At 39.5% G+C, this 12,366-nt stretch overlaps 1 protein-coding gene across 2 annotated transcripts in view; it reads left to right on the top strand.

Annotated features, from left to right (window-relative positions):
- The window catches only part of CRMP (Collapsin Response Mediator Protein), a 55,610-nt gene that overhangs the window by 31,405 nt on the left and 11,839 nt on the right, over positions 1-12,366 (top strand). For both annotated transcript variants that reach the window (XM_034981070.2, XM_034981069.2), the window contains exons 3-6: positions 8,143-8,327; positions 8,753-8,829; positions 10,625-10,822; positions 11,468-11,614. In XM_034981070.2, the coding sequence (XP_034836961.1) occupies positions 8,143-8,327; positions 8,753-8,829; positions 10,625-10,822; positions 11,468-11,614 (607 nt within the window). The remainder of the gene's footprint in view (positions 1-8,142; positions 8,328-8,752; positions 8,830-10,624; positions 10,823-11,467; positions 11,615-12,366) is intronic.

Here is a 12,366-nt window from a genome sequence, read left to right as displayed (position 1 = left end):
ACGATAATTCAAAAACTATGATGCATATACTTGATAAAGGTATCTTACTTCGAAAATTGAAAATACTAACTATTAGTTTATGACCACAATTTAATTTTTTTTGTGTGATGTAACCACAAATTCACGGTTTTCAGATTATTCCCCGAATTTCTGCTATAAGACCTACCTACCTGCCAAATTTCATGATTCTAGGTCAACGGGAAGTACCCTATAGGTTTCTTGACAGACAGACAGACAGATAACAAAGTGATCCTATAACGTTGGTTTTTCCTTTTGAGGTACGGAACCCTAAAAAGTTGTCTTGTTTGATGATACGGAACCCTTCGTGTTCGAGTTCGACTCGCACTTGACTGGTTTTTTGTACATCCCTATATTATGAGTGAGTCATTAGGGCACAACTCAGCCATTTTACACGGGCTTGGAGAAGTTAATTAATTTCACCTTTGTTCGCATAGAAATTGTAATTGGGTACAATTTCGTTAACAATGTGAAGGCCAGGGCCCAAGAGGTGTTTTCGTTTCGCATTATTTAATACTTAACTGTAATTATTAATTAATTAGGAATTTTGTTTGGGTTATTTCTCCTTTATTAAGGTGGAATTCTACATAATATCGGTGGAATTCACATTTTATCGGAACAACTAGCTTATGCTTGCGACTTCGTCCGCGTGGATAACACAAATTTCAAACCCCTATTTCACCCCCTTAGGAGTAAAATTTTCAAAAATCCTTTCTTAACAGATGCCTACGTTATAATAGCTATCTGCATGCCAAATTTCAGCCCGATCCGTCCAATGGTTTGAGCTGTGCGTTGATAGATCAGTCAGTCAGTCACCTTTTCCTTTTATATATTTAGATACAATATTACCGGATTTGTGAGAACACAAAACAATTTTCTAACTAACTACTACGAAAGGGTTTTGATAAATGAGGTATTTATCGTGTCAGTTCTGAGTGTCTAAAGACAAGTCGTCATGATAACATATCCAATATGGAGGATGTGACAAACGAAGTACGACAAAAAATGTCCACACGAATGTCCACGGCGGTAAATCTACACAGAGACAGAGGTCTCTTTTGGGCTTCGGCTCAGTTTCGCCGGTGATAACCAGAAAGTCTCACTAGTTCAATGGTTTAATGAACTAATCAGCAGAACTATCTGAATTAAAAAAAACTAATGGGAACGAGCGGTCAAAAATCAAGCTTGAGACATGGATCAAGTTTGGTCACTCTTCACTTTCTGACGCAAATCTTACTGTACTCGTCATTTCGTGACCAGGTGATTGTTTGATTTGATGGCCTACCTGGAGACGGGTGCTCAACATTTCCTGGACGGAGCATAAGACCAACGTGTCGTTTTTAAAAACATTGAAAATCAAGATGCGGCTGTTCAACATCTGTCTGCGGCGGATGCTCGACTACTTCGGTCACATTGCTAGGAAAAACGCGAGTAGCATAGAGAAACTGCTGATCACTGGCAAGATCGGAGGAAAGAGACCCCGCGGACGAAGCCCGAGACGATGGTCCGACCAGATTCGAGAAGCGGTCGACACACCCTCCTGCAATGCCTTCTGTACGGCCTCCAATAGGGAAAAAAGGCGCAACATCGTGAAGAAGGTCTTGAGGGAGCCACGATTCTCAAAATTGAGAGACCGACGCGAGAAGAAACCCGTCATGTCGTGACGTGATTACCTACAATCAATTTCCGGGTACTTTGCCCATACAATTTATGTTCCAATCAGTCATAAAGGCATGGAACTGATATGGAATAAATGGCCTGATGCCGTGACCGCCCGACTTGCGTGATATTCGCAGGTACCATAACGTATACGCACTCGTTTAGTTTACGAGAAAGAAAGGTCCAATAAATATTTTAGTACCAACTGTATGGAGCATCGATAATAAGCTCTCTTTTTGATTTCATCGATATCAGATACAGAAGTTCTATTTCACGAAGACCACCCGGCTATATTTGTGTAAGCGCACACGTACACATTGTTATAGCCAGTGCGTGCCAGACCTTCGTTATTTTATAAAAGCTGAAAGTTTCTCTGCGTATTGTCCCCAACACGGAGGAACAATAAGCGATTATGAAGTTTGGATCATGGTGTCTTTGGGAGATAACAGGTAATAAAGGTTGTATCGTGGCAAACCCCTGCGAGACACCTTTAAACTTTTAAACTTTAAGGGCGTCTGGCAGGGGGTTGCCACGACACTAAGTGTCTGGCAGTGCATGACGTGATTTTAATACTATTCCCAAGACGCCTTGCGCTTATCAGTACAATCACTACTCAACCAAGGCTGAGTGGTCTTCGTGAAATAGAACACTTAGGTAATACCTACCATCGTCGTCTCACTACTGAACACGACTCTCCTCTAAGAATGAGAAGGGCGTAGCCATACCACGCTAGCCAAATGTGGATTGGCTGACTTCACACACCTTTGAGAACATTATGAAGAACTCTCAGGCATACAGGTTTCCTCAAGATGTTTTCCTTCAGCTTACTTTAACCTAAATTATTTTCTTCTTGAATCTGCGGTAGGTACCTACTACCTACGTACTTGCTACCTCTAAGTTTTATTTAAAAGAATATTAGCCATGTTAAATGACTAATATTCCCCTTTCCTCTCCAACTAAGCGTCAAGCTTTTGCTAGGACTAGGTACGACAATAGTGCAACGGACGAGGTTTGAACCGTCGACCTTTCGGTTTCCAGTCCACTCCTTTACCCGTTGAGCTATTGAGGCTCTTAAGTGAGATGACAAAGAATCTAAGTAATGATGTAATATGTATTTACAAACCGAAGGCGGTATATACCTACCCACATGGTTTCCAAGATTCAACAATATTTATAGACATGACCGTCACAAGACAAATCTAGGCTATTGGAAGTAAATCTAATTAATGTGCCTGCGCATTAGTAAGACTTCTTATTGCGGTGTTGGATATTAAAAAGCGCATTTCCTCGATGGTAGGACCTTCGGATCCTAGTCCTACCATCGAGATACCATAAATTTAATTTGGAATTTAAGTTTGAAACTATTCAATTTACTGCCATAAACATCCTGAAGATAAAAATACATGATCTTGTTATTGAACTTTACTAGGTGCATTCATTGAAGTCTAAATCCCGAAGTAAGTTCAATTAAAAACAATTTTTTTCTCTTCTCCACCTTCCTCATCCACCGCCTTAAAGCCTTGTCAAATAAAGACAGTACAGTTGTACAGTTTATTTTTGTAAAGCTCATAATTATTTTCAAGGAATCTTGGAATTCCCCATAAAGCTATACAAACTGAGTGTTTTAAAGTAACACGAGCTTTAAAATTTCGCATTCCGGTACCATACTAGCACGAAACTCGGATATTGTATACGTTAACAGTTACATGCACTTGTTGGTAAACAACAGTTATTCTCTCAGTACAAACTGTATTGCTCTGAAATTGCAGTTCAAATCATACTACGGGAAGAAGATTTTGTCATACAGACAGATGTATTACACGACAGCCTCTAGCAAGAATGTTGTTGTTATCCAATAGCTTCATCATCATCATCATGATCTACCCATCGCCGGCTCACTACAGAGCACGGGTCTCCTCTCAGAGTGAGAAGGGTTTTGGCCATCGTCTACCACGCACGGATTGGTAGACTGCACACACCTTTGCGAACATTATAGAGAACTCCCAGGCGTGCAGGTTTCCTCACGATGATTTCCTTCACCGTTAAAGCAAGTGATATTTAATTACTTAAAACGCACATTACTCCGAAAAGTTAGAGGTGCGTGCCCAGGATCGAACCCCCGGCCTCTGATTAGAAGGCGAACGTCCTAACCACTAGGCTATCACAGCTTACAATAGTGAAATATTGGTATTCTTGCTGCTTGTGCTTTTTAGCACCTACAAATTATCGCATTATTGTACGTCCACCACTGTCGAGATCATTGAGGGTTTTAATTTCACTCACAGAGAATTCAACTCCTAGAGTACGCATATTGCATGAAACAAAATCAGGGGGCGGGGGACACGGGAGAATGCTTTGTTGTGATTGGTAGACTTAAAAGTCACGTAATGAAAACAATGTGCGGAATGAGGGTACCGAACGGGCGTGGGCCGACTTTTATGCTAAGCAAGTGCCTAAGCTTGGTGAGCGGGGGTGTTCGGCTATTAGGCGTCTATAGGTGGTGGTCTGTCATCTGTCAATTTCACTGTATCAATATAACATTGATCACAATATCTTTTGAACTAAGTTTTATTGATACATCAACCGTTTTATTTCATTAATTAAACATGTCATTTTTTTCAGCAATGAAATGTTTAATTAATGAATTGAAACATTTCATCGCTTCAGCAAAATTGGTTCACCAAGTTTGAAAAAAACATACGAGATGATGTAGAAAACGTGCTACGGTATCTCACTTCACTATATTTTTTATATTTATTTTTTTAGTATCTATCTAAAACTATAAAAACGTTTTCTTTGCGAGATGTTTTTATCAAAATACTAAAATATGCAACTCATGTAAACTATTAAGAGCAAATAAAAGGTTAAATTACTTACTTAATTATTTTATTATATAAATATTTATTAATGAAAAAAGTTGCGTTTTATCGGTTTTTTCTACGGAAAGGTCGAAGTTAACTTTCGTCAATCCGTACATCTTTTTTTTTCACGCAATCTAACATCTTTTCTGGTATAAACTTTTTTGTTGTGGTGGCCCTTTTTTAGCCCACAAACCTCTCTATTATTCTCTATCTATATTCTCTCATCTATCAAACATCGTCTCATCTCATCTACAAAATATTGATTCGAGTTACAAAAGAGGAAGTGTGATGACTTCAAAATAATTTCGAATTAAGAACACTGATACCCGCGCTACGCCCGAAACGAAGCGGCAACAAGCATATCCGCACCACCATAACTGCTGTGCCATGCCCATAAGTGGGTGACAGTTATTAGCATACATTATATTATATACACAGTTTAGCATACGTACAGTAGAGAAATGTAAACTGTAGTCAAATCCGCTTAAAAATTAAAAGTAATGCATTTGAATTAATTCGCTATTTGGTGCTAATACCTACTTGGTTGAACACAATCTGTAATCTAAAACTAGTGCTAGGTATTGCTCTTCACCTAGGAAACATTGAGCTACTTTTAGGCTGAGATCCATCAGAACAGAACATCCATTAATATTATAAATGCGAAAGTGTGTCTGTTTGTCTGCTAGACTTTCACGCCCCATCCGTTCAATCGATTTTGATGAAATCAAAGAGTTCCAACGAGATTTTTGAAAACCTAAATCCACGTGACATCCATAAATTTAATCAAAGTGTTGGCTCTAGAAAAAGAGCTATCCAGCTAAATCTCATTCAACCTTATGAGCTTTGGTGGTATTGTCAGAAAATCTCACAACACACAAAATATTACAAGTTACAAATAACAATAGTTCTATAGAGCGTTTTTTTATTCCGATACAAGTTAGCCCTTGACTGCAATCTCAACTGGTGGTAAGTGATGATGCAGTCTAAGATGAAAGCGGGTTAACCTGGAAGGAGTATGGCAGTTTTTACTAAACCCATACACCTTTGGTTTCTATACGGAATCGTACAGGAACGCTAAATTCCTTGGCTTTGACGGTAGGGTGGTAACTAGCCACGGCCGAAGCCTCCCAGCAGACGTGATTTGAAATATTTAACTACCAACATAGTTCAAGTCATTAAAGTTATTGCCCGACTGTAAGATTGTTAAACTGTGACACGAGTACGTATCAGTCACTTTGTTTCTAGTGCTAAATTGCGACACTATTGTGTGACTGGTTGAATGACATCGGGGTTACACTTGAGTACAATTTCACCTAATGGTTAGCATATACCTATGTCCACTGCTGGACTTAAGTCTTTTGTAGGGACTTCCACTCGATCTTGCGCCGCTTGTAAGTTCGGCCAACGCTGTGGTTTCCTGAGCGAGGTCGCCATTCGAGCACCTTGTCTAACTAGTGGTAGTTGAAATTTAGTTTTAACCATTAGGCTATATTATAGCACCGCTAGTAACGCACTATACCTTTGCCCTGGATATTAATAAACTCAGTCTTTATAAGTACTATGTGGTCGCTGAAATGACAATGGGCGGTACCATTGCCAGACCAGAAAACTTTATAGCGCACTTACCTATACCTAGCTTTAAAGGTTTTTTACGTAAAACTGACTCGCTTAATCAAATAGAACGTAACTAATCAACAAAGAAATCTTTCTATTCACGATTCTTCATTAATAATCCCTCATATTTTAATGAAAGAAACTAATAAAAATCACGCTGACTCACTCATAAACTTTACAAAAACGGTGTAATTCGCCCAATTGGGGGAGCGTTCTATTAAGTAGGAGGAATTGAATTAGTTAACAGTAGCATAAGTGGAATGCGGGGCCTGATTCGTATTTGATATATGACCTTTTTAACGATCCGAAATCGTTTTATTTATTTTCACACATCAATTTAACGGGAATTAAAATTGAACTTCGTTAAAATTAGTTGATCAGTATTTTTATTGAAACGAATTCGGTTTAGTTTTTAAGAGTTACAACGTTATTCGAGTAGAATTTCTTTTCTAAAATTCACATGCAAAATCTCGAATCTTCAGATCCACCATTTTTATACGAGTACATACTAGCTGATGCCCGCGACTTTGTCCGCATGGAATTAGGTTTTTAAAAATCCCGTAGGAACTCTTTGATTTTCCGGGATAAAAGTAGCCTATATGTCACTCTCCAGGTCTTTGTCTATATCCATACAAAAAATCACGTCAATCCATTGCACCGTTGCGACGTGATTGAAGGACAAACCAACAAACCAACAAACAAACACACTTTCGCATTTATAATAAGGGTACTGATGGTAGTACTGCTTAGGACCTCAAAGACTTGGTTGTGTGTTGGATACAGGGTGTTGAGTCCAGTGCGACCATCACTGGACTATTATCATCACCATCGCCATCTTCAGCTGCAAGTTACGCTAGTGAGGGTGATCACAGGAATAGAGGATCATATTTTTTTAAGGTTACCAGTTTACCAGCTCAGCTTGTAGATGGCGTTAGTAGTCTTCCATATCGTGCTGTAAATCGGTTCCGCAGAAATTATAAATGCAATAAGATGATTGGAAACTGTGCTAAGCGTTGATTTTCCACCCTTGGAAAATAATTTTATCTGGATAGGGTGTCGATTGGAAAATTGTCTAATCCAGTTGACACCTACGGATTATTTATTCTTATTTTTTTGTTACCAAAAAATATTAATAACTAGCTGAACCGCCCCGGCTTCGCTCGGGTGCAGTTTAGACAATTGAGGGGGAGGTTGAATTAAATTTTTCTCGCCGTAAGAACCATCCTCGTACTTCAGTCTTCAAGAAATATTATAAAAAAAGAATTAGCGAAATCGGTTCAGCGGTTCTCGAGATTTGCGATGAGCAACACATTTGGTAATTCATTTTTATATTATACAAAGACTAGCATTTTCATTTTTCGGAATGTTCCGGAAAAAATATTATTTTAGAAATAGAATAGAAAGATCTTTTATTCAAATAAAGTTTTTATTTGCATAAAACAAATATCACTCTAATATTATAAAGGCGAAAGTTTGTATGTTTGTGTGTGTGTGTATGTTTGTTACTCCTTCACGCAAAAACTACTGAACGGATTTGGCTGAAATTTGGAATGAGCATAGATTATACTCTGGATTAGCACATAGGCTACTTTTTATCCCGGAAAATCATAGTGTTCCCACGGGATTTAGAAAACCTAAATCCACGCGGACGAAGTCGCGGGCATCAGCTAGTTCAGTAATAAACTGAGGCGAAATACCTATTCAGTGTTATTCCGAAGTTCCGAAATCCGAACCAGTGGTAAATTCAGACCACTGGTTCGGAATACCCTTCCTACCAAAAATAACCTGCAAGAAACTCGGCGATTGCTCTTTTCTTTTCAGTTTACATCACACATTATGTTATAAGTAAGTAATTGCAGTAGCGCGCAATGCTTGGAACACGCTTTTCATCATTTGCTACATTCTTCGATTGGTTCGATTGGTTGGTATATGTGTGTTTGTTTTTACGTTTACGAAATATCACATGATAGTTGAAATCTCAATTTTTCAGACAAGTGGGTCGCAACCTGATCATCCCTGGTGGTACACGGACCATTGACGCTACGCGGAAGCTGGTGATGCCTGGTGGCATCGACCCCCACACCCACTTCGAGCTGGAGATGATGGGAGCCAAGGTGGCGGATGACTTCTACAAAGGGACCCGCGCGGCAGTCGCTGGCGGAACCACTACTATTCGTAAGTCAATTGTTTTTGCCATTCGCACGAGACTTGCGAATGGCAAATTTTGTCCAGAAAATCAAAGAGGTCCTACGGATTTTTAAAAACTTAATTTCAGATGTAATGAAGTCACCAGCCGGGCATCCCTATTTGAAACAGAGATAGCTTGCATCCCATATACGGATATATCTTTTTATCTCGGAAAATCGAAGTTTTATGATAAGTAGTAGTATGTTTTTAGTTTTTTACCTACACCTCAAGGAAATTTCTAAATAATTATAAATACATAATATCAAAAATTGCGGAACCGGCAGGATTCGAACCTGCGTCTTCTGGGTTTCGCGCCCGAAATTCCCTTGGGATCTTCGAAAAAACATGAAAAACCACGTGGACGAAATAATCACGAGCATCATCTAGTAATAAATATTCTGTTATAATTTCAGTTGACTTCGTTCTACCCGAAAAAGGACAATCCCTCATGGAAGCTTATAATAATTGGAGAGAAAAGGCTGATAACAAGGTAATATAGGAAAGTCATTAATTTAATAAACCCCCGTTTTTGAAGTCGGCACAAAACATCTCAAACAAAATTAACAGATGACTAAGCAAGCTTTTTGAACAGTCATTTAGCATAGTAAGATTGCAGTCAAGGGCTAACCTGTCTGTTATTTTATGAAAATTCTGGTCAAGTGCGAATTGGATTCCAAGCCATATTTTTAGGGTTCCGTAGTAAAATAATATAGTCTTCTTCTATAAATATATAAACGGAGAACTGACTGACTGGCTGATCTATCAACCCACAGCTCAAACTACTGGACTTGGGCTGAAATTTGGCTATTATGTTGTAGACATCCGCTAAAAAAGGATTTTTGAAAATTCAAAGGGGGTGAAATAGGTCCACTTGGACGAAGTATAAAGTTTCGTCCAGTCTGTCTGTATGTGTGTCACAACCATTTAAAAAATAAACTATAAGCACACCCAGAAATCTTTAAAATAAAAGAACTCTAATACCACTTTTAGTATTCTAAAGGAGTTTTATAAATAAAAGCAAAACAACCTTGTAAAAGCTTATTTCTTCGCCTACAGCATACATATTACCATTTTTGGGTGATTTGAATACCTATTGTTCTTACTCTAGTTGTTAACAGAGTTAACTGATCTACACAATAAAAAACCGGCCAAGTGCGACTCAGACTCGCGCACCGAGGGTTCCGTACTGTAGTCGTATTGTATGTATAAAAATAAATGAAAATCTATTTTAGAATGTACAGGTAAATGTTTTAGAATGTAAAAAAAAGCCCTTTCATATGAAACCCCATTTGGTATTAGAAATCTTAATTTGTAAGTTGTAAATACTAATTATTATTTGTTTATGACCACATTATAATTTTTTTGTGATGTAACCACAAATTCACGGTTTTCGGATTTTTCCCCTTACGTTTGCTATAAGACCTAATTCCCTGCCAAATTTCATGATTCTATGTCAACGGAAAGTACCCTAAGGTTTCTTGACAGACAGACAACAAAGTGATCCTATAAGGGTTCCTTTTTTCCTTTTGAGGTACGGAACCCTAATATATTCGTATACGTTGGTCGTTCGCAGTTCACTCGCTTCCTAAACCAAAGCAAAGCATGTTTTTAACCGTATTCAAATAAGTGAAAGTGCATAAATTAATTTACTTTTACTTGAACCAAACTTTAACCAGTTCCGGCGATTTATTAGGGGAATTTAAATGAATTATTATTTATTGGTTTTTAGGGAAAGGGTTTTTGATTTTTCCAAGCAGGTCTTAAATCACTTTAAACGCTAATCTATATATATATAAAAGGAAAAGATGACTGACTGACTGACTGATCTATCAACGCGCAGCTTATACTACTGGACGGATCGGGCTGAAATTTGGCATGCACATAGCTATTATGACGCAGGCATCCGCTAAGGAAGCATTTTTGAAAATTCAACCTCTAAGGAGGTGAAATTGGGGTTTGAAATTACTGTAGTCCACGCGGACGAAGTCGCGGGCATAAGCTAGTCACTTGATAAAAGTTGCAATATCAGATAGGCAGGTTTTTTATAAATTTTTTTTTATTTATTCCTATACAAGTTAGGTAGATAATGCAGTCTAAGGGAAGGGCTATGTCAGTTTGGCAAGTAGTAATGTCATATAGCACAAGTAAAGGGAAAAATTCCGAAAACCGTGAATTTAAGTTAGTTGAGTTTACAACCCAAAAAGTGTTATTTCTTGTATGATGGTACGGAACTCTTGTTGTGCGAGTTCGAGTCGCACTTGACTGGTCTTTTTTTTCTTTACCAGGTCTGCTGTGACTACGGCCTCCACGTAGGAGTAACGTGGTGGTCGCCATCAGTGAAGAAGGAGATGCAGCAGTTGGTGGCAGAACACGGAGTCAACTCGTTCAAGGTGTTCATGGCCTACAAGGACACCTGGATGCTGAGCGACTACGAGCTCTGCCAGGTCTTCGAAACCTGCGCGGAACTGAAGGCTTTACCACAGGTAGCTATAGTGACCTAGGAGTAACGTGGTGTGCCGGGAAGTCGTTATAGTCACTGAATTTAGAAGGTTACAGCCATTTTCCTAGGAGTAACTTACATAATACACACATAGATGGCGCTGAATGGAATTCAATCGCGCGAGAGATTTTCCATGTATACGTAGACCACATTTTGGACGTAAGAACTGTTGGGGATTCATGCCTCATGGTCGTGTTTTCATAGATAGCACATTAGTTCTGGGTATGGTTCAATATTTAGTAAGTACATCCATGAGGAAAGAGTTGCAGCAGTTGGTGGCAGAACATGGAGTCAACTCGTTCAAGGTGTTCATGGCCTACAAGGACACCTGGATGCTGAGCGACTACGAGCTCTACCAGGTCTTCGAGACCTTGAGGCTTTACCCCAGGTGCTATAGTAACCTATTTAGAAACAGGCAAGAGCGTTTCACTAAAAACTTCTTGAACTACCTATATCCATGCAAAAATCCTGTCAATTATTTGCTCCGATGCGGCGTGATTGAAGAACAAACCGTCAAATAAACACTTTCGCATTTAATCATATTAATATGGGTAGTTTTTCAGGACCGGTGGCTTCTTCTTACTTTCTTAGCATAATACCGGTAGGTAATAGATAATTTATTTTCCAGGTCCACGCAGAAAATGGGGATATAATAGCCCGAAACACAGAAAAGCTTCTCTCTGCTGGCATCACCACCCCCGAGGGTCATGAGCTCTCCCGTGACGAGGAAGTGGAGGCGGAAGCCGTCAACAGAGCCTGCGTCATCGCTAACCAGGTATTATACCACTCTTATATAGCGAAAGGTGCTAAATCAATCAATCAATCAGCCTGTTTGCGTCCACTACTGGACATAGGCCTTCCCAAGAGCACGCCATCACACACGATCCTCCGCCTTCCTCATCCACTCATTTTCCGCTACCTTCTTAAGGTCGTCAGTCCAGCGGGTTGGAGGTCGTCCCGCACTGCGCTTGCTGATACGCGGTCTCCACTCCAGAACACGTCTGCCCCATCAGCCATCGGTTCTGCGGCAGACGTGGCCTGCCCACTGCCACTTCAGCTGGCTAATTCGTTGAGCTATGTCAGTCACTTTGGTTCTCCGACGGTTTTCCTCGTTACGGATTTTGTCCCTCAGAGAGATACCCAACATAGCCCGCTCCATAGCACGCTGAGCGACTTTGAACTTGTGAAGAAGGCCAACTGTCAGTGTCCACTTCTCAGCGCCATACGTCATCACAGGTAGGACACGCTCATTAAAGGTGCTATAAGAGTTATATTATGGGTTGGAAAACACGCAAGTTAATCGCTGCGTCACTCCACGACCCTCCGTATTTAGTCTTCTATCTATATATATAAACTAGTATTTTGCTCGCTGCTCGAGCTGCTAAAGCAGCTCTCGAGGTCTATATTGGCCATTTTAAACAATTTAAAAAAAGTCGTACATTTTCTATGAAAAAAAAAATCCGCCATTTTGAATTTTTTTTCCATCCATCGAGTAGACCTTCGGATCCTGATCATCTCTTGCCAAGA

Source organism: Maniola hyperantus, chromosome 23, assembly GCF_902806685.2.
Source record: "Maniola hyperantus chromosome 23, iAphHyp1.2, whole genome shotgun sequence".
Lineage (NCBI taxonomy): Eukaryota > Metazoa > Arthropoda > Insecta > Lepidoptera > Nymphalidae > Maniola > Maniola hyperantus.
The sequence above is the reverse complement of the archived record's forward strand: the minus strand, read 5'-3'. Positions and strand labels throughout refer to the sequence as shown.